This window comes from Notamacropus eugenii, chromosome 1 (genome assembly GCF_028372415.1).
Source record: "Notamacropus eugenii isolate mMacEug1 chromosome 1, mMacEug1.pri_v2, whole genome shotgun sequence".
In the NCBI taxonomy this organism is placed as follows: Eukaryota; Metazoa; Chordata; class Mammalia; order Diprotodontia; family Macropodidae; genus Notamacropus; species Notamacropus eugenii.
In genome coordinates this window covers 442,101,235-442,124,688 of record NC_092872.1, presented here as the reverse complement: position 1 = coordinate 442,124,688, position 23,454 = coordinate 442,101,235, and the positions used below count along the sequence as shown (strand labels likewise).

The 23,454-nt window shown below is 40.9% G+C and overlaps 1 protein-coding gene and 1 long non-coding RNA gene across 8 annotated transcripts in view; one reads left to right on the top strand and one right to left on the bottom strand.

The window, feature by feature from the left end:
• The window catches only part of GSN (gelsolin), a 71,452-nt gene that overhangs the window by 19,912 nt on the left and 28,086 nt on the right, over nt 1–23,454 (bottom strand). For 2 of the 7 annotated variants that reach the window (XM_072631791.1, XM_072631792.1), the window contains 3 exons: nt 20,675–20,803; nt 8,772–8,976; nt 6,831–6,985 (listed from right to left, as the gene is read on the bottom strand). In XM_072631791.1, the coding sequence (XP_072487892.1) occupies nt 6,831–6,985; nt 8,772–8,967 (351 nt within the window). In that variant the 5' untranslated portion in view covers nt 8,968–8,976; nt 20,675–20,803. Of the gene's footprint in view, nt 1–6,830; nt 6,986–8,771; nt 8,977–9,763; nt 9,836–10,766; nt 10,838–11,002; nt 11,137–20,674; nt 20,804–23,454 lie in introns of those variants that run through there. The other 5 variants (XM_072631790.1, XM_072631793.1, XM_072631794.1 and 2 more) reach the window with 4 other exon arrangements.
• On the top strand, nt 11,000–14,926 carry LOC140519092 (uncharacterized). The gene is made up of 2 exons (XR_011972097.1): nt 11,000–11,269; nt 13,269–14,926. It is a non-coding gene; the product is annotated as an uncharacterized lncRNA (long non-coding RNA).

Here is a 23,454-nt window from a genome sequence, read left to right as displayed (position 1 = left end):
TGATGACGAAAATAGAGGGAGAAAAGGGGAAGGAAGGAAGGAAGGAAGGAAGGAAGGAAGGAAGGAAGGAAGGAAGGAAGGAAGGAAGGAAGGTAGGTGATAAAGAAGAAAGGAAGGAAGGCAATAAAGAAGGAAAGAAATGAGCATAGTATAATAGAAAGGACACTAAATTTAAATTCCAAAGACCTGAGTTTGGATTCCAGCTCTGCTATTAACTACACTTGACCTTAAGCCATTCACTTAACCACTCTAAGCCTTGGTTTTCTCACTGTAAAGTGAAGATACTAATCCTCACAGTCTCTCTCATAAGTTAGTAACCAAAATGCTCTATAAACCTAAGTTATTGTGACTATTAATACTGTCATGGTTTGTACTGCTACTAATAAATCCTACGTATTCATATAGTATAGTGGATAAAACACTGCTCAATTTGAAATCAGAGGACCTGGGTTGAAATTGGGGCTCTACTATAAATCAATCAATAAGCATTTATTACATAGTATGTGTTAGGTACTAGGAATACAAAAGACAAAAATGAGACAAGTGCTGTCCTCAAGGAGTTTACATTCTAATGAAGGGATACTACATGTTCACAGATAAGTGAATACAAGATCAATATATGCATGTATACATTTGTGTACATGTATAAAATGATAGGTCAGCTAGAACAACACCTAATGGGGAATTTGGAAAGAACTGAAGGAGACGGGATTTAAACTGAAGGCAGCAGGGAGTTCCAAGAAGTAGAGATGATGAGAGAAATTATGGGGAACAGTTTGTTCAAAGACTTAAGGCCAGTACATTGGATGTCATATACATAAGAAAGTACATAGACTACTGTGTGGGTGAGGAGGAGTAATGTGTCATCAGCCCAGAAAAATAGATAGGCTAGAATTACATGGTGACGGACTTTCAATGCCATCAGACAAGTTTGGATTTGATCCGGATTTGTATTCAGGAGCCAAAGGAAGGCAGAGGAGGGTTAAATTCAAATTTCCTTCATGCCAACGTAATATTTTATCTTTTTGCCTCTTCTTTTTTACTCCTCCTAAACCTACTTCTCATTCTCTCCATAAGCTCCAATCCCTCCATTCCTCAGTAGTATTGTAGGTCATAATCCCTTCTCTGGCCACACTCTCTTTCCTTAGTGAACCATTCAATGCCTCACTAACTTTTACCCTTGAATTCCTTGTTTCCTCGCTCTATCATTGATCACACCTGATCAGACCAAAACCTTAGACTACTCCCTCTATCCACCTCCTTTGCTCTTACTACTGAGCAGAACTGAAGGAACTTACAAAATCATCCTGAGTAGGCCCACTGCAAATTTGTTAGCTAATTATCAACTGCCACAAGGCAGTCTTACTGCTCTTCCCCAAATGAATCCCACTCACTAGAGCTGCTGTTCCCAATCTTGTCTTCTCTCCTCCATCCTCTTTTCCCAATACCCTCAGTCAAGGATCCCAACTCATACATACTTCACTTTAACAATTGAAAACATTCAGTGAGAGATCTCTTTCTTCTTCCCCATCTTACATCTCTCCAATATCTTACATCTCTTCACTATCTTCTTCATTCTCTGATAATGAGATGGTCCTTCTGCTTGCCAAGGCCAGCTCCTCTATATGTACGCTTGATCCCATTTTTTTCCATCTTCCCCAGTAGGTTAGCACCCCTTATCATCCCCAATAACTAACCTTCAGTCTCTCCCAATCCATAGGTTCCTTCCTTGCTGCCCACAAACATGCCCATATTTCTCAAATCTTTAAAAACCCTCATTATAGCCTACCATGACCACCAGTTCTCATTCTTTCTCTTCTCTTTTCAGCTAAACTGAAAAATGGAGTTCAACTCATCTGCGTTGGGTGCTTCTACTCCCTCTCCCCTCATGCTCTTCTAAACCCTCTGCAATCTGGCATTCAACTTTATCATTCAATTGAAACTCTTCTCTCCAAAGTCACCAATGAGCTCAATTGCCCAATTTAATGGTATTTTTTATCTTTAAAAAACAAAAACCTCTTCAGCATTTGAGACTACTGTTCTTTCCTCTTGGATACTCTTTGGATTTTCAATTTTCAAGACTCAGTTCTTTCTTGATTCTCCCTCCACCTGATTGTTTCTTCATAGTCTTCATGGATCTTCATCTACACCACACCCACTGACTGTAGGTGTCCTTTTTCTCTGTTCTCTCACTTAGTGACCTTATCAGCTCCAATGGATATAATTATCTCTATGTAGATGATTCCCAGAGAACTATTTATCCAATTGTTTCTACAATATCTCTTCCACATATTCCCTCATCTCTACCCATGCAGCCATAACCTTAGCCTCATAACCTCTTGCCCGGACTACTGCAATAATTTTCCGATTGGACTGCTTGCTTCAAGTCTCTCCCTATTCCAATCTATCCTACACACTGCTTCAGAATTAATTTTCTAACTATGTTACACTCTCTCCTCAATAAACTCCAATGATAATACCTCTATATTAAATATAGATGAAATTAAACTCCTCTGTTTGACATTTAAAGCTGTTTGCAACCTGACTCCCACTAGCTTTCTATTATTTTAACACATTATCCCTCTCTACATACTCTCCGGTTCAGTCATACTGGCCGACTTGCTATTTCTCACCCACAATGCTCCATTTCCTAACTCCCGGTCTTAATACTAACTGTCCCCCATACCTGGAATGCTCTCTCTCCTGATTTCCAACTCACGGAATCCATGGCTTCCTTTAAAACTCAGCTGAAGAGCCACTTCCGCTGAGAGGCATTTCACCAGCCCTCCCCACCCTTGCCAAGTGCTAGTCCCTTCTCCTCTAAGGTTACCTTGTATCTACTCAGTACCCTGAATGTCCCTAGTTATGCTTACATTGTCTCCTCCATCAGAACGCAAGATCCTTGAGGAAAAACACTGGTTTTGCTTCTTCTTTCTATCCCTAGCCCTTAGCACAATGCCTGGCATATCATAAATGATTCATAAATACTTGTTGGTTGATATCTGGGCTTCAGTTTTCTCTTCTGTAAAATGAGGGAATTGGACTAGAGGAATTCTTAGGATCTCTCAAACTCTAATATTCTATATACCAAGCAAGGTTCCTTTCCACTCTAACATTTGATTTTCTATGTTCTCTTACCTTACATTCTAAATTCCCTTCCAGTTCTAACACTCTGTGTTCTAAGATCCCTCTCAGGTCTGCAGTCATTTGTTGAACAAGAGGTTATTAAATTTAAAACTAACTATATGCAAAATATGGTGCTAAGTGCTAGAGAGAAAAGAGGGTGAAAATACTCATGATCTCAAGGAGTTCACATTCCATTGAGTAGGAATATGACATGTATACAGATAAGATAATTAAAAAGTAGGCTGTGATGGCTGCAAAGGAGAGATCCCAAAAAATTGGTCTAAGAACATGGCAAGAGAGAGAGATCATTTGGGAGAGGGAAAGAATTAAGGAAGACCTTATGGAAGAGGTGATGAGCAGAGCTCTTGAAGGAAGAGACTAATTCCAAAATGCAGAGGTGATAAAGGAGTGCATCATGGGCATGGTTTTCCCCAGTGCAATGCACCAAGGCAAGAAACATCATGTTGATTTCAGGTGCCAGCCAGTAAGACTGGAACCAGTCTTTGGTTGGAACCAAAAGTGTAAGAAGGGCAAGGTAAAATTAGGTTGGGAAGGTAGGCTGGAGTCAGTTTGTGAGCCTGGGAAGGGTCTTAAAGGTCAGGCTGAGCAGCTTATATTTTATCCTATAGGCAACTTGGTCATAACAAAGGTTTTCTTGGCAACCCTAGCTTTCTACGATTCTGTTTCTAAGTGACTTAACAGCATCTTTCTCCACCCCTCCCTGTAACTCAGGCCAAGACACAATTGCCTCCCTTCTGTTTGTTTGCAGCTCTGTGGAGCCTTTCAGAGAGGCAAGTCTTGCATCAAGTCTTGCATAATACTCTGCTCCTTTGGGATCTATAATTTATGAAGGAATCCAGCCTGGTGCTGTTTCCTACTATTGCTAGGAGAACTAAATGACTTATGAAGGCTTGCAAATAGAAGAAAATACAGCTCCATTTTTGACCACTACATCCCTCTAGGTGCAGCAGAAAGAGTACAGAAATTGAGATCAGAAGATCGGAAGTCCTAGCTATACTGTTCACTAGCTATATAACCTGGGGCAAGTCACTTCCACCTCTCTGGACCTCAGTTTTGTCATCTATAAAATGGTAATAATAATAATACATTATCCTGCCTCACAAGTTTGTGTAGAATGTATATGAAATATTTGGTAACTAAATTTAACTTTACCAGTTAAAGTTACCCAACTTTAATTTGGTAACTAAAATTAATTTAAAGTGTAATTTAATTATTTTTCATTTTTAAAAAAATCTAAAAAAAAAAAACCCAGACCATATCAAATCCTTAGGACCTTATTAACTATCAAAGCTCCTGTCCATTCCTTGATAATCCTTCCCTGGCCCTCTCCTCTGACCACAGGCTCAGAAGAGAAACTAGGGGTGATCTAGTTCAAACTCCTCATATAATTAATAATATCTAGAATTGTTTTTCACATCTAGGTTCTCATGTGTAGGGCCAAAAAGGACCTCAAAGACCATCTGGTCTAAACCCTTTCTTCTGAAGATACGAAATCAAGGTCTATAAAGGTTAAGTGACACAGGGAGTAAGCAGAAGATCCATGATTGGAAACCCAGCATCTTTCTGCTGTGCCACCCTGCCTCAATCTATCATGATAACAGGTAATTTGATTAGCTATTATTCTCCTCATTTGACAGCTGTGGACACTGAGGCTCAGAACTGAATGACTTACTCAAAGATCACACAACTAGCTTCTTTCCTGCCTACCTCAGGTCTCCTGATTTCTAGTTCAGTACCCTTTCTACTATATCATCTCCAGATTTTCACTCTCCCCTTTGGATTCCAGTTATGTCATTGTAGTTTGGGACTAGAGGTTTTCCTTTATTCAAGATCTTTAAGCAGAGTGTGGGTAACTGACCGCTTGACATGTGTGTTGAAGAGGAGATTACTGTCCAGGTAGAGAGTAGGTTCATCAGTCTCTGAGGTACTTTCAACCTTTGAGATCCCATGTGATTTCAAATGCCTTCGTTTTTCTAGTGCCTAGTGTGTGGTAGGTGTTTAATAAATGTTTGTTGAAATGCATTCTGGGGTACTCTGGGGTCAAGATGAAGAAATCTGCTTCCCCTTCTATATGGTACCTTTTCAGACCTGTAAAGACCATGATCATATCTCCTCCAAGTCTTTTCTTCTCTAGATTAAATATGCCCACTTTCTTCAACCCATTAATATTTGGCAATAAACATTCTTAACTTCAGATTAATTCTAATAAAAAGCATATTATAAAAACAAACTATAATCAATAAAACATCATGTTATATATTGGTAAGTGTGATTTATCTTTGAGGATATAATTTGGAATCCCCTATCTTCATATAACATGGTTTCCAGATTCATAGCACATTGGAGTTGGAAAGTATTATCTACATCAGAGGTATCAAACTTGCTGCCCAGCGTATGGCCAGAACCAAATTAAAATGTAATTGGGAAATGCTCAACAATATCAATAAAATTACAACTCAACACAGAAAATGTTAATTTGTGGTTTTCAAAGGCAATGTGTGGCCCGCAGTGATTCGTTTTTATTTAACACAATTGACCCAGGCCAAAACTTTTCATTTTACAGATCAGGAATCAGGCCCAGGGAGGGGAAGTGATTTGCACAAGATTATAAAGTAGCAGATCCAAGTTCAAGTCTCACACCTGTGAATTCCTATCTGCAAAGTACAATAAGACTTTTATGCCAATTTCCCAATGCTCTGCCCCTCCCAGAAGCACCATAGGAAAACACACCCAGTCCTTTGTGATCACCCACATAATAATCCCTTGTTTCTTTAGAAGTTTTGAGGCCTTTCCTATCCATCATCTCCTCTGATCCTCACAAAAGCCCTTTAAGGTAGGCAAGGCAGGGATGATTATCCCCATTTGTCAGATGATGCTGAGTGAGGTGAAGTCATTTATTCATAGTTACTTAAGTGCTGGAAACCCTGGCCTCCAGATTCCTAGGCCAGTGCTATTCCCACTACACCCTCAGTCTCCACCACCCCCACCTCCACCCCTTCCACATAATGAAAAATAGAGACCTCTGGTCCAATTCAGGAGGGTTATTCAATCCCAGCTGTGGGAATGAGCTAAGCCAAAGGAAGGATCAGTTTGGAGCCTGGGAGACCTAGACCCTGGGTCAAGTTCAGTTCAAGTTTCTTTCTCTCTTTTAAATAAGAGAAATAAGAACACAATATAGCTGCCTGTTGCTAAGGAGAAGATTCATCCAAAATCAGAGGTTCTCCAGGGGCTCTTGGATAACAAGAAACTCTTTGTGAGATCTTGAGAAATAATGTGAAAATGAATCAGAATCAGGGTCAGGTTCCCCTCTGAGACACTAAAAGTGGTTTGCTCACATTTAACAACTCTTCAGCTCTGGGCCAGCTATCCCCTTGGCCAAGACCAGGTTTATGCTAGGTTAAGTTTCTCTCAAATCCCCCACTCAGAAACAGCCAACAACTGTCTATAACCTGGGAAAGCCCATTTTCATCTTCTCCTTTTCCTGACAATATCTGGTGGGGGATGGAGCCGTAGGTACCCAGAATTCTAGAATGTTAGACAAGATTGGACCATAGATTATTGAAGCTTCTAGGGACTTGTGAGATTATGTCACTGACTTCCTCATTTTCCTGATAAGAATTACTGGCAAGTAAGAATTACTGACAATTAGGAAAAAGATGTTTCTAATCCTGAGCAATGCTTACCTTGTACTTGATGCCAGATTTGAAGTAGCCAAGGAATGTTGAAGATTCATGGCCCTGGACCTCCCGGTGCTGAATTGCTTTTCCATTCAGGTAGTCATCCATCTGTACAGTGAAGATGGCAGCAGCACCACTCTCATCCTGAGTACACTCATTCCCTGGGAAAGAGGAGAAGCACAGTTATTATTAGCTTTGCCATAAACTAGCTTCAACCTTGTGTCAATCACTGCCCATTTTAGAATCCATCAACAGTCAACAAACATTTATTAAGTGCCTACTGTATGCCAGTCACTATTCAAGTTGCAAGAATCAGGAAAGAATCACAGAATGTGAAATCTTTGAAATGATCTATTTCAGCCCCACCTCTCTGGGCCTCAGTTTCCTTGTCTGTAAAAGGAGACGGTTGAACTGAACGACTATTATAATCTCTTCCAGTTATTCTCACTAGGATCCTCATGCCAAAGTTTCTGAGGTCCCCAGAAACACTGTCCCTTGAAAATGAGCCAAAGCATATGGAAAGACAGATATATCTCACATTTGTGGAGCATTGTATGCCATGCAAAAATGCCTTGCCAGTGATTACAGGTCTACAGCTGGAGCACCATTTAGGCTTTCTAGCCCAAACCCCTCATTTTATAGCTGAGGAAATAGACTCAGGAAGGATAAGTGACAGACAGTTAGGTGATAAACTAGATTGAGCTCTGGACCTAGAATCTGGAAGACCTGAGTTCTTGTAAGCTGTGTGACCCAAGTAACTCACTCTCTGCCTTAGTTTCCTCACCTGTCAAATGAGGATAAAAACAGCACCCTGCTCCCAGCATTGTCATGAGGACAAAATGAGTTATTATTTGTAAAGTTCTTTGTAAATCTCAAAGTATTATATATAAATACTAGCTATAATTATAGCCTAAGGTCAAGCAGGTATCAAAGGCTGGACTTGAATCCAAGTCTTCTGGACTCCACGGTCAGCTCTTCACTGCACTATCCCACCTCTCAATCCCCTCCTTGGAGCCTCTATCTGAATCGTATTACACTATCTCCTTATAAGCAGGGATTGATTCATTCTTTGTGTTTATATTCGCAGCAATAAGTACTTATTGATTGATTAATTGATTAATCTTCACTAAGTCCCAGGAACGGATGAATATTCCAGTTTTAGCGATGGGGAAATAGAAGCTCAGAGAGGAGAGTGGTCACAGAGGTAATAAGGGTCAAAGCTGGGATTCAAACCCAAATCTCCTAATAGGACCTGAGAGGTCTCTAAGACTAGAACACAAACCTGGGTTCAGAAGATGAAAGCTACCAGTTCCCTAGCATCCCACATTCAGGACCCAAAAGTGTTCATGTCTATGTTTTATATTTAACAAATGTTTATTGATTGATTATCATAGAATAATCTCTTTAAATGTCCTTGTGCTAATTTCACTATCAGATAATTCTCCCCCTGGCCTGGTGGTTCCCCAGGTCACAGGTTCTGAGCTTCATCACCAGCTGTGCCCTTTCTTCTCTATCTACTGATCACCACTCTAATTACTATAGTGAATTATTAATGATAATGAGACTTTGCCTCTGATAAAGGTGCCAGAATTTCCTGTTGATGGCACTTACACTAAAGACTGGGAGGGAGATTTATTTCGAGCCTTATTTTCACTGCTCTTTAAGCAGTGAAAGCACTTTAAAATTGGATATGTTTTAACATCAGAACTGAAAGGAATTTTAGAATGAACGTTAGAACATAGAAGGTTAGAGTTGTTTAGAACATAGAATGTTGTTTTTAGAATGTTAAGGTTGGCAAAGACCTTAGAGATCTGAATCTGAATTTCTAGCCTATGTAGAAATCCCCCTTGCATGACATCGTTAACAACCTCTGGTCATTCAGTCCCTGCACAGTAGGTACTCAGCTCAGGGATGGAGGAAGAGGTTTAGAGAACGCCAGTTCCTTACCCAGCCAGAAGTGGAGGTCATATTGCAGGGTTCCATCCCTTCGTTTGATGGTATTCAGGATTAAATATGCATCACCAGTGAAGAAGTCCCCATACAGGTTCTTGGGTACTGGTACCAAGTCAAACTGCTCCACCCTCCAGATCTGCAGGCCAGGCTCCTTCCCTGCCTTCAGGAACTCTGCATGTTCTACCACCATGCTGACAGGCTGGGGAAAGAAAAGGATGAAGAGAGGTGAGGAAAAAGTACCACAAAGGGGTAAATGCAGCAAAAGTCCTCAAGTTCCAGGACCAGAGTCAATTTCAAATGAAGATACAATGGTTTCCTGCAGAGGAAAACTAAGATCTCAAACAGGACTCAAAGAGAAACACCTAATCTTCTGCAGTCTGCAACCAGTATCCTGGAAAGATATGGGGTTTCTGTAGCGCATTTCTACAAAAAATACTGAGATGAGAATTGGGATATGTGGACTCTATCCCTGACTCTTCCACTAGGTCATTTTATACAAGGGATTTCCTCTCTTTCGGGCCTCAGTTTCCTCATCAGTAAAATGAGGAGGTTGGGCTAGCATCCCTTTTAGCTCTAACATTCTCTGGTCTGTGTTCTAATATTCTAGTTTTAAGACCCTATCCAGCTCAAACTTTAATTTTTTTGATTCACATCATTCTCTACCCCCACCTTCCAACATGGAGGGCTCCCAGAATCCTTTCTCCAAATCCTTTTCAATTTCTCTTTTAGAATCCTTCCTCTGTTTTCCTTTTTTCTTGATCCTCCACTGACTTCCAATTTCTCTCTCTTGATACCAAACAAATCCTATTTGCTTGAATTCTGAACACTTAAGGCAGCAAGGCGGCACAAAGGCAGAAAACTGATTTAAGTGGCAGTCAAAACCCAGTGCCTTCAGCTAGGGAACCCATGATCGCTCTCCCCTTTACTCTGGAGCCTCCAATCTCCTTTCCTAAATATTTAGGAGATAGAAAAATTGTACTTCTCACCCCAACTCCATTCCTTAGTTTTGATCAGAGCTTGAAATCAAATGGGATTTCCCTTTTTCCTTTTTGGTGGAGCTTTAAAAAAACAAACAAACAAGCATTCCGAAGTCTGGCTCCAAAGCATGGTGGTATTTTAAAGAGCATTGGACTTGGAGTGACGAGACCTAGGTTCTGGACACAGCTCTGCTACTAAATAGTTGAGAAACCTAGATAAGTCACCTGACATCTCTGGGTCTGTTTTCTCATTGTAAAAAGAGGAGGTTGGAACGAGGTCCTTTTCAGCCCCATTGTCTGTATTTTAACATCCTCCATTCTAATCTTCCTTCTACCTCTAAATTCTACTGTCTGGGGTCTGACACTACATTCTAAGGGCCCTTCCAGCCTTAACAGTCTCTGTTTTTGAAGGTCCCTTTCAGCTCTAAAATCCAAATCCCAAGAACAGTTGCCTTTTCTCCATCATTTTCTCCAGAATCTAGGTACCTTGGATTGGCCAGTGCAAATTTTTAAAGCATAGCCTTTCACAGATCTCACAAACAGCCACTTAAAAAGACCACCCAGACTGTGCCTGTTTCCGCCACAGCCTTGCCCCACTCCCCCCACCTCCTTCACAGACAACCAGGACAAATCCCGAACTTTAAGCCCTATATAGCCCCTCCCGGAACGACCCACCCACACCCCAGCAGCAAACAGTCAAATGGTGTTTGCACATTCGGAGGACAAACACAGGCCAGCCCCGAGATCAATCGAAATCGATCCCTGGGTCTCTGCTGGGGCGGGGTCCATCCCATTGCTGGACACAAGAGGGAGAGAAAACTTTTCGCATGCACCCATTCACTCTGCCCCCAGGAAGAAAGAAGATTGCGGAAGGTGAGCAGTTGGTTATGCTGAAGAAGGCAGAAGAGTACTTCCAAAGGCGATGCTGTCGATTAGTAAATATCCCAGTATAACAGCCAAAGGGAGGAAAAGAGGGGTCCAGCTTGAAACCGCGACCGGAAATCATACTTACAAAGCAACAGAATAGTTTTTCCATTATAGACCTTAATTATGCCCCTTTTCCTAGCGTTGTATCTGAAAAAACTTATAATAGAGAGTTAAATGGGGTTGTTTAGGAGAGGAAGCTCACAGCCCCGGCCTCCCCCCTTCTCCCTCTGTCCCTGCCTCCCTCCCTCCCCCCCTGACGGCGCAGATCCATCCCCCCTAGCGGACTGGGAAGAGCGGGGGACGCCGGCGCCAGGCACTCACCCCCGCGGACAGCGCCACGGTGGCTGTAAGCAGGGAGACCAGCGAACCCGGGGTGACGCCGGCATGCCCGCAGCCTGCCCGCATCAGAAGGCAGCCTAGAGCCGCTAGCACCAGAAAGCCGTGGGCCATGTTGCTACCCAGGCTCAGAGGAGAGACGAGAAGACGGAGGGAAGGCTGGCTGCGTCCTTCTCCCACCAGCAGCAGGGCCAGTAATATAAGGTGACCTGGCCCGCCCAGCCACAGTGGGGACCCGCCCCAACTCCCCACGTGAGTACAGATCCAAAGCAGCTGCCACCTGGCTCAGGACCCAGGGCCCTCCTCAATCCAGCCTCCCCGTCCCTGCCCTTGGCCTTTTTTGGAGTATGGGGCAAAGTCGCTGGGAGATGATGGGAGGGAGGGAGATGTTCAGATTGACCCATGAAGGGACTCCAGGGATCCTTCAGTGAAAAAGACCAGGACCTACCACCCCATCCTTAGGATCTCAGAATTTAAAGATGAAAGAGACCTTAGTAATTATTGAATCCAAACCCCCTCATTTTACCCAGAAGGAAACTGAGTCCCAAAGAGGGAAAGTGGTTTATCCAAGGCCCCAGAGTTAGAATACGGCAGTTCATATTTGAATCCAGGTCTTCTGACTTTAATTTTAATGCTCTTTCTACCTGAATATCACCTACATCTCTTATTTTCCTCAGCCTCCTGCATAAACACAGCCCATGTCTGTATCGCCCTTTGCTAGGTTACAGTACATTTTACATACATTGTATTCTCACAGCATCCCAATGATGGTAATTAGGGCAGGGATTGTTCCCTCCATTTTGCAGAGACTGGTAATAGTAACATTGTCCACAGCTTAAGGTTGTCTTTTTCTTTCTTCACAACACTATGAGGTAAGGCACACAAATGTCATTACTTGAATTTTGCTGATGAGGAAACTGAGGAAGCTTACAGAAAATGACTTTTCCAAGGTAATTTGATAAATTGTAGAAACTGATCTTTGGACTACCAAGTCCAAGGCTCTTTCCATTAGCAACCTCTAATAATAATCCCCTGCATGTGTATTTAGAGCCCTTTATAGTTTGTGAAGTGCTCTCACATGCCTTTGCTCCTACCAACAACTCTCTGAAGAAGTGTTTAGTGCAAGTGATTTGCAGTCAGAAAGCCAAGGTATCAATCCAGTTCTATTACCTACTATTGTCACAAACTATCCCTCAGCCAAGTTATTTAATATCTCTAGACCTCATTTCCTTCATCTGAAGGACAGAGAGGGGAGAGGAGGAGGACTGAGAATTGGGTTGTGATAACATTGCCTGGAATGGAGTAAATTCTTAGTAAATGTTGTTGATCGATTGACATCAGAGCCATTTAATCCAACATTCTCAATATACAGTGACACTAACAATGACAATATGGTACTAAGAAATAAAAGTGACTTGTCCAAGGTCACACAGGTAGTAAGCAACAGTTAGGATATGAACCCAATTGTTCTGACTAAATCCAGTGCTCTTTACACTGTAACACTATCCCTAGAGCAGGGTTTCTTAATCTGGATTCTATGGACCCCAGGGGACCCTCAAGGATTTTGTTAATAGAATTCAGAGGGTCTATAAATTTGAGTGGGGAAAAAATATCTTTATTTTCACTAACATCCAACTAAATTTTACCCTTTCCTTTAATTATGAATGTAACCAGTGAACTTTTATTCTGTAAAGGGATCTATCATCTTCACCCAAATTCACAGAGGGGTTTATGACACACAGGAAAGGTTAAGAATCCCTGTTATTTGAAATGATCTTTAAGATTTTCACCATCTCTGAAAACTATAAAGTAGGCAAGATAAGGATTCTTATATCCATTTTACAGATGTAGAAATTTGAGCTCTAATAGATAGCATCCTTGCCCAAGATGACAGTAACAAGGCCATGATAGAGCTAAGAATAGAACCTAGGTCTCCTAGCTCCTTCTCCAGTCCTCTTTGTACCTCTTTTCCATCCACACTCCAAGCATGCCTCTTAAACTACAGTTCACTCAGGCTTACTCCTTTCTCCATTCCTATCCCACCCTCTCTAGGTCTGTTTCCTTTCTTGTAAAATTAAAGGGTTGGATAAAATGATCTCTGAGATCCTATTCAAGTTCTAACACTCTAAGATTAATAACAGTAATAAATGGTAACAGTTCTCTTTAAGGCCTACAAAGTTCCTTCCTCAAAACAATCTAATCTAATTGTTTTACAGCACAGAGGGCAAGTATTCTTTTCCTTGTTTTTCAGATAATGAGACTGAGGTGCCAAAAGCGGAAATGACTTGCCCAGAATCACAATCAGGAATCATCAAAGGAGAGGATCAAACCCATGTCTTCTCACTTCAAGAACAATCCATACAGTCTAATTATCATCATAACTTTCTCTACGTCCTGTCTTCCAAACTAGACTGTAAGCCCCCTGAGGTCAAGGATTTCATTCTAAATGGTTTTATAATCCTACATTATTTATCACCAGAACTGGACACCTAAGGCACTAAGCAATAATGAAATAATGACCGACATTTATATAGCATTTTACACACATCATCTCACTGGCTCTTCCAAACAACCTTGTAATTTAGGTAATATAAGTATTGTAATCCTCTCTTTAAAGGTAAATGAATCGAAACTCGGAGAAGTTCGGTGACTTACTCATGGTTGCACAGCTCTTCAGCAGTATCAGAGACAGGATGCAAAACCAGATCTCTCCTGCCTTTTAAGGCCAGGGCATTTCTACTCTCCCTCCAAATCCCCCATTTAAAAAAAATTAATTTTTAAGTTTAAAATGTATTTAAATTTAATTTAAAATGTATTTAAGATTTTAAATACATTATAACACAACCTTGGGAGGAGGGGTGTACAGATTGAAGAAGAAAAACATTTAAACCAAGGTTTTCTAGACAGTAACCACATCTTGAGGAGCAGCTAGGTGGTGCAGTGGATAAAGCACAAGATGACCTAAATTCAAATCTGGCCTCACATATTTACTAGCTACGTGACTCAGGGCAAGTCACTTAACTCCATTGGCCTCAGTTCCTCATCTGTAAATTGATCGAGAGAAGGAAATGGCAAACCACTCCAGTATCTTTGTCAAGAAAATCCCAAATGGGGTCAGCAAGAGTTGGACATGACTGAAATGACTGAACAACAACCACCACCACATCTTACCATTCACATAACACGTCCAAGTAGCACCCCTTCCCAACTCTTTGCCATGAATATTGAGGTATTTTTCATTCTTTTGCTTCCATTGCTGTAAATATTGTTTCCTTGGTTCTACTTATCTTCACTCTGCATCAGTTTATACACATCTTCTCAAGTTTCTCTTAACTCCACACCTTTGTCATTCTTGCTGTACAGTGATATCTGTGGTCTATTCTTGTAACATTTTTGTTTCAGCCAGTGGACACCCACTTGGTTTCTAGTTCCTTAGTAGTTCAATGAGTGCTGCTTTGAATATCCCACGTCCCTCACCATCTTTCCAAACCTCTTCTTTCCTCAAGTTACCTTATCAGTATCCCTCTCTCTCAACAAAGGTCCTTGCCAAATACCCCACTAAAAAAAAAAAATTAGAGGCCATCCATCTCCTTCTCCTCAACTTTACACTTAAAGTCATTTTCACATTCCCATCCCTATCCCCACCTCCAGACTTACCCTATGACCATTCTTCCAAACTTCATCCCCTCAGCTTCTGCCATTGATCCTATCCAAGAGCCTGCCCCTTCAACCATTGCTTTTTTTTCTCAAATTTTTTTTAATCCTAATTCTGTTAATTTCTCTTCTTTATGCATTGATATCATTCCTAAACCTATCCCTTCCCCTCCCCTTTCTCTTCCCAGAAAGCCATCGCTTATTTTAAAAAAAAAATTTAAAAAGGAAAAATAAATGCCAATTCTGTAAAAAATCAACCAATGCAACGACTGTCAATATATGCAAGATACCACACCTATAGTCTCTCACCTCTGCAAGAGAGGGAGGGTCTTGCATTAATTTTCAATCTCTAGCCACTGTACCTTTCCCTGCTGCTTTAAATATGAACAACTCACTTCCATTCCTAAGAAAACCTTTATATGATGCTATCGTTGCCTCAAGCTCCTTTCCTATATCTATTTCCCTTTCACAGCCAAACAAATTGAAAAAGCAATTTACACTCCATGCATCTATTTTCTCATTTCACACTCATTTCTCAACTCTTTCAACCTGATCACTCACCTAAAACTGCTGTCTCCAATGATCCTTTAATTGTCAAATCAGGCAGTGTTTTCTCAGTCCTTGTCACTTTCTTAACCTCTCTACATCATTTGATACTGTTGGTCACCCCTTTCTCCTACACATCTTCTCCTCCCTGGATTTTTATCACTCTTCTCTCTTGCTTCTCCTCCTTCCTGTCAGCATCTCCTTCTTAGTATCCTTTACAGATTATCATTCTTATCCTATCCCCATGTGTGGGTATACAATACTCAGGGTTCTGTCCTGGGCTCTCTTCTCTTCTATCTCCAAATTTTCTCTAGGTGATCTCATCAACTACCATAGCTTTAACTATCAATCCCATACAAATAACATACAGACTTATCTATGCAGGTCCAATCCGTCTCCTCAATCTCTCCTACATCATCAAATGCTTATCAGACATCTCTAAATTAATATGCTATGGGCATCTCAAACTCAACATGTCTAGAATAGAACTCATTGTGTCTCTATCCCACCTTCAAAAAACAAAGTATCTCTTCCTAACTTCACTACTTTACAGTGGGGACCAACATTCTTCTAGTCATCCATGTTCCTAATCTCAGAATCATGCTTGACCTTTTCCCCACCCTTGACATTCAAATAGTTGTCACTCTTGTGAATTCTGCCTCACCAATATCTCTCACATTCATCCCCTTTTCTTTGCTCACATGGCCACCATCCTAGTTCAGACCTTTATCTCTTGTTTGGATTGTTGTAATAGTCACCTAATTAAACTTCCTGCCTCTTTTCTCCAATAATCCATGCTCCACATGGTTGCCAAAGTGATATTTCATTTTCTTAATATTTTATGTAAAAACATTTTTTAACATTTGTTTTTTAAAATTTTGAGTTCCAAATACTCTCTTTCCCTTCATCCCTCCCACCCTCTCCTCCCCCCACCTTAAGAAAGCAAGCAATTTGATATAGGTTATACATGTGCAGTCATGCAAAACATATTTCCAGATCAGGCACGTTGCAAAAGAAAACAAAAATAAAAAAATACAACCACAACCACACACACAAGGAAAAAAGTATGATTCAATCTATATTCAGACTCCATCAATTCTTTCTCTGGAGGTGGAAAGCATGTTTCATCATGAGTCTTTTGGAATTGTCTTAGATCATTGTGTTGCTGAGAAGAGTTAACTCATTCACAGTTGATCATCATACAATATTACTGTTACTGTGTACAACAGTTCTCCTAAATCTACTCATTCAAAGTGATATTCCTAAACACAGGTCACTCTTCTACTCTAGAAGTTCCAGTGGCTCCCAATTGCCTCTAGGAAAAATGCCAACTCCTCTGGCTTTTAAAGTCCTTCATAATCTGGCTCTTGCCTACCTTTCCAGGTATGTGGCATATTGTACTCCTTCACACAACTTACATTCCAAACAGAATGACTAGTTTACTGTAGTCCATATAGGACATTCCATTGCTGAACCTGACTTTATGAAACCTAGAATCCATTTCTTCCTCACCTTGGCCTCATAGAATCCCTAGCTTCCTTCAAAGCTCAGCTCATGTAGCACACTACACTAAAATTATCCTTATTCCCTACCACAATTCTAGCTAGTGTCCTCCCATCAGAAATCACTTTGTATATATTTTGAATTGCCTACATTCATGCTGTTTCCCTCTAAAAGAATGTTTCATGTTTGTTTTTGTATTTAATGTCTAGCACATAGTAGGTACTTAATAAATGCCTATTAAATTTAATGGTCTCTCCCAGCTCTAGTTTTAAGCACCTAAGAATTCTGGTATATATTAGATCTTTGTTTCTTTGATTTCCCTGGGGTACAAGCCCACTTTCTGGATCAAAGGCTAATGAGTCACAGTTTACCTTCTTTTCTTGCATAATTCCCAAGTGATATCTAGAATGGTTGGACTCAAGTGCTCTTTAGACTGTGCTATGTTGTCTTCTCTAAACACTGCTCAGTAAATATTTGTTGATGAACTCAAGCATTAATTGGTTTTACAGAAATGGCCCCTTTTCTCCCTTTCTTTTAAAATCTTTTTTTTCCTTTTTAACAAGAGGTAGCTTGTTGGGAGGGAAATTGGGAGGTAAGGGGATAGATTCGGAAATGATTGTGATGACATAAAAACAAAAAAAGAATAGGAATAAAAATTTAAAAAGAAATTAGAGAAAGAGAAGAGATGGGAAGGACCAAGGGTACAAACTCTCTAACTTGTGTTACAGAGTTTGGGAGAAGGTCCAATGAATGGAGCAAAGGAGAGAAGTGTGTGTGTGTGTGTGTGTGTGTGTGTGTTTGTGTGTGTGTACAGTTGACAGGTGATGTCAAAATGATTTCGAGTGTAGGGTTGGAGAAAAAAGGAAAATCGGGATGGAAGGCCAATACAATGATCATTTCCAAAGTATTCTTCACATTCTTAGAACTGACTCAACTCTACCCAACCTCCCTCTTCCCTAGCTACTGAGAATTTGCTCAGTGAACTGCTCTTTGGACTGCTTTGTCTGGAGGATGGGGGACAGGGCAAAAGAGATCACATATTTTGTCTCTAGGCCATTAGCTTGAGAGTTACTGTGCTAGTGATGATGAATTATTGGTTTTTTTCCTTCTACTGGATCTGTGATTTCATTACTATAGGAACTCTCAAGGAGGAAACTCTCTTTATTAATACAAATCAACACCTGTTCTGCAACTCTTAGGCTTAGAAAGTTGTCTGGAGCACTGGGAGTTTAAACAATTTAATGCCTCCTTTCACACAAAAGGTATGTGTCAAATTGAACCTAAGTTTAGGTCTTCCTAATTCTGAAGCTGATTTCTCAGCCCCATCAACTAATCACCTTTTTCAAATCATGCCTTTGACACTTTCTTGTTATAGGACCATGGGTGTCATTTAACCTTTTTGTTTCCTTATCAGTAAAGTGGGGCTATTACCCACTGTGCCTGTCTCATAGGGTTGTTATAGAGCTTGAGTGTTTGCAAATTTTAAAGTGCTATATGCCAGTTATAACGATGATTACTTCGGTTATCTGGATCTCAGTTTCAATAACTGCTGAGTGGAAAGAAAAGTCCTCCCCCTGTCCTATGCAGGAGAGATGCTAAGAATGTAAAGGTGAAAATAATACAAGGAAATACTTTTGCTTTCCCAGGAAGATGGCCTACAACCATCATATTTTCTGACTTTCCTGGGAAGAGCCTTCAGTAATAGCATTATTATATATTTATTTATTATTACATTTTTGTAATAGAATGAACAGTGAATGTGATGTCAGAAGCCTGAGAGTTTCAGGCCTGGTTGTGCCATTCAGAGACCTCAGGAAAATATAGAAAAGGCTTAATGGAAAACCCAGGCTTAAATTCTGGCTCTTTGTAACCCTAAGCAAATCACTAGACTCTCTCTCAACCAAAGTTTCCTCCTTTGTCAAATGATGGAGCCTAACTGGACGTTCTCTAAGATCCTTTGGATGTAAGAAGCTCCCTGAAGTCAAAGGCTGTTTGGTTTTATCTTTATAATCTCCAATCCTTAACATAGTGCCTAGGATATAAATGGCACTTCATAAATATTTGTTGAATGAAAAACCTATGATTATATGATCTTTCAGCCTCAGTTCCCTTCTCTGTAAAATCAAGAACAAAGATAATCCCGTTGCCTCCTTCTCGGAGTTGTTTTGAAGAAAGTCTTAAAGAGTGACAGAACGAAGAGCCACTGATTGTTGTTGAGTCATAAAGTTTCATGGAAACATGAGCTGTGATAATTTGTGTTATTGTTTCTGATATTCCCTTGCCAGAATTTTGCTAACAGGAAGCCTTTTCTGAAATGCCCAGCCAAGAGTTTCTTATTTTTCAGTTGTTTATTTATTTCCCCTCCACCTACTTGGGAACTGACCCTGGAGAAAGAGGAAAGGGGGGGGGGGGCATTAGCTAATTAGGATCACCATGGTCAGTAAACATTAGCAGGTTTTATTTCCTCATTCCCCTTTCTCCATGCTCAGCCAGCCACCCAGCCTCTCACCCATCTCCCTCCCTTTCCCAACACACACACACCCCCACCCCTCACAAGCTCCCTGGGGACCCATCTAGCTTACCTAGGAAGGGTCTACAAGGGATGACTGTTCTACTCATTCCTGCTTCTAGCATTCTGGGAGAAGTGGAAAGTGGGGCTTGGTAGGAGTTAGCACCCTGAGAATGCCAGGGTACAGGTGAGGGGTGACACTCCCCCCCCAAACCAGACTAGAGTCTCTTACATTTTGAAAATGGGGACAGGGTGGAGACATTAGCTGAGGTCTCTTTCCAAGCCAGACTTGTTTCCTCAGAGAACATGTAAGAACTTGCCTGGTTCAATGATTTCCCCTGGAAGCTTCCAGATCTGGCTAATTCTATTCTGCTGATTCAGGTGTTTGGGACTTCCTGACCTTTCCAGCCCCCACATCCTTACATTCCAGATTGAGAAAGGAGGCTTCTAGGGCCTAAAACTTAACTGCATTTCAAGTATCAGACAGGGTTACTTACACCAGCTATAGCCAGTTAGCAGGTTCCAAGATCCTCCAGCGGAACCCAGTATCCTAGTGAGAGAGACTGAGGATTGGGAGAGTGGAAATCTGTCTCTGACCTATAGCAAGTCACTGCCCTCTCTGAGGCCTCAGTTTCTCAATCTATAAAACTAGGCAATTAGCCTAGTTGCTCACTAAACTCACTTAGATCTGAAGATCTATGACCCCGTGAGATAAATATCTTCACAGTTGGGCGCTAAATAAAATCTGTATCTAGAACTGTATGTTTTCATGGAAATCACACTGTATCACAGAGGGATTCAGCAAAGCTGGGGAACTCACTGGAATGATCATGACACTTGGAGTCATGACAACCCAAGTACAATTCCCACTTCTGGTATTTACTCTACCTTTGTAACTACTTAGATGCACCAACACTCCCTCTACTTTGGTCTTGGCTTATAGCCTTTTCAAATTGAAGAATCTGACTTTGATGCTGTGTTCATTCTCTCTAAAAGCCTTTGACAACATGGCTGAAAAACATTATTCTAAAAAGCATGGGAGCAAGCACACACAGCCCTGTTTCACTCCATTGATGACTGGGAAGACAGAAGAGCATTGTCCACCATCCAGAACCCAGGCAAGCATGCAGTCATGAAACTGACATCCAATACTGATGAACCTCTCTGGGCAACCAAATTTTGACATAATTTTCCATAAGCCCTCATGACTAACAGTGTCAAAGGCCTTGGTCAGATCTACATATATATATATAGACCTCCTTTGTGACTGCAAGTCACTTAACTGCCCTGTGCCCCAATTTCCTCATCTGTAAAATAAAGAAATCCAACTTGAATGCCTTGAAGGGCACTTCCAGGACTAAATCTGTGAGTCTATTATGGCCTAGGTGCTTTGTATCTGTACATCTATGGTTGATCTAAATACAAATCAAAGTTTTGACACTTACCAGCTATATCAGAGAGGTCACAGGTGACTAGAAGGTTCCTTAGAAATTGTCTTATCTAACTCCCTCATTCCACCAAGGAGGAGAACTTTGAGACCCAGAGAGAAGAAATAAGTTGCTTTTGCTCAGGGTCTGGAAAGGCATTGGAAACAAGAATTAATATTGCTACCTAACTGCCTATTTCAAAGTATTGGGGGCAGGGTGAGGGTAGGGGAGATACAGAGAGAGACAGAGAAGGGTGGGGGGGTTCCTTGCAAAGCTCGCAAGACCACAGAAATGTGAGTAGTTATTCTTATTATTTGTCCTGGAGAATCATTCCACCATTTATAATCACATGGAAACTTTACAAAGGCATGCTTCTAAATAGGAAATGTTAGGCCAGTTAGTCTGTGAAGAAACTTCTGTTGCTTCAGTTGCTTCAAGATGAATTCACTTTTCAGGAAAGCAGTAAAAGGGTCTGAAGAAACTGTAAAGACAGTCCTTTATTTGTGGAAGCCAGGTGAGTGATTAACAGCTCTGGGAGCATTGAATCCTAAATTAAGAAAGTCATTTCAATCTGTGACTATCTCTAAGAATAATTACTGGTTAAAATAATTATAGGAGGAGCCAAAATTACAGTGAAATTAAAGTAGATGGTGGCAGAAGCAAGACCCATTGAATTGCAATGCCATCCCCTTCACAAAGCCTTTCCTGATCTCCCCAGCTGGAAAAATCCTTCTTTCTGTGAACGTCTTATAGCATTTGCATTTATTTATCTATATACGCCCTTAATTATGTGTGCACGATTTTTATCTGTGTACATGCCACAGTAATTAGTAATATATATATAGCACTTGCTATGTGCCAGGAACTGTGCTAAGTGTTTTACAGTTACTATCTCCTTTGGTCCTCACAGTGACCCTGGGAGGTGAGTATTATTATTATTTCCATTTTACAGATGAGGAAACTGAGGCAAACAGAGGTTAAGTGGCTTACCCAGGGTCACACAGCTAGCAAATGTCTGAGGCTGGTTTTGAACTCAGATTTCCCTGACTCCAGGATCAAGCTGTGTCCAGTAAGAGACATGATTGTTTTTCTTCTATCTTAATAACCAATTAATATGAGAGAGGGAGCCAGATTTTTTTCCTTTCTACTTCCTTATTCAAAGCCCAGTCTCTCATGGGCATTTCTGACCCTTGCCAAAGAATTCATCCCACTCAGACCAACCTATCTAGGTGGAATTCTTACCCCGCCATTGTTAATTGTTCATTGACCAGGAAGAGGACAGATCCTTTTGTATAGATTGTCCCAGGCAGGAGTGATCTGGCTTGAAAGGAATCTCTCTTTGTCCACAACTGACATGATCAAAGTCTTGTCCCCAGCCCCCCATTAGAATTGACCCACTTCTCATTATAGTATTCATTCTCTCATTAATAGTTAACCAATCATAATTTATTTCTGCCTGCTGTTCTTCCATCAGCATATAAGCATTGAGCACCTCCACGATTGTCTTTGAATTAGGAGAGAAAGCCAAATGACCATCATTTTATGAATTATCTACTAGCTATAATTAATAAAAGTGATTATTACTACTTACCCAGAAATTATGTATCTTGGACTCTTCATTTGTCATACCACTACAAACCAAAGTTCCCTAATCTACACTACAAACTCTGGGAGCAGGGACTGTGTCAAAATCCTATCTTCTCCAGAAAGCCTTCCCTAACTCCTCTTAATTCTTGTGACTTCCTTCTGTTAATGATTTCCTGTTTTTTCTGTACATAGCTTATTTGTATACATTTGCTTGCATGTTGTCTCCCTCATTAGATTATGAGGGGCAGGAACTGTCTTTTGCATCTTTTTGTATCCATAGCACTTACCAGAGTGGCTGATACATAGGAGGTGCTTAATAAATGTTTATTGATTTATTGGCTCTGTGTGTGTGTGTGTGTGTGTGTGTGTGTGTGTGTGTGTGTGTGTGTGTGTATTCCCAGTGCCTAGTATGGTGCCTTCCTATTCAATTCATCAAGGTTTTGTTAAGTACCTACCAAGTTAAGGCACCGTGCTGAGCATAAGAAGACAAAAATGAAACACTCCCTGCTTTGTGGTTTTGCTGTTGTTTAATTGAATCGAGCAGGTTGGGTGGCCCCTTTTAATTTAAGTTATTCTTTCCACTATCTGTTTCCATGTCCCTTTCCCTTAAAAGCAAAGATCATGGAATCTTAGAGTTGGAATGGAACTTGGAGGTTATGTATCAATCATTCAATAAACATTTATTAAGTACCTAATACATTCCAAGCACTATGCTAGGCACTATAGATATAAAGTCCAAAGTGAGACAGATCGTCTCCACCCTTAAGGAATTTACGTGGGGGACAAAGGTCTGGTACAGACAATATTTTTGAGGATATAAGTCCAACCTGTACCTAAGCAAGAATCCTTTTTATGTTACCCTCAACAACTGGTCATTCAGCTACTGTTGGAAGACTGCCTGGGATGGGAAACTCACTATTTTATTTGGCAATGCTAATTGTTAGGAAATTCTTATACTTCAGCTCCTCAGTGGATCTCACCCAATGGTGCAAATCACCACCAATCTGTGCCTTTTCATTCTATGTAAACCTCAATTCTAGCCCTAGTTCTGTACCTCCACAGGGGGTTCACCCAGTATGCTGGGTGGGGGCTTCCTTCTATTGGGCAGAAATTTATCTCCTTGTAGTTCCTAGTTTTGCTCTGTCTCTTTGCTGGTTTGAGAGCTGGGACAATTGCACCCTGGCCTCAGGGCTCACCCATTTCCCTTCCTA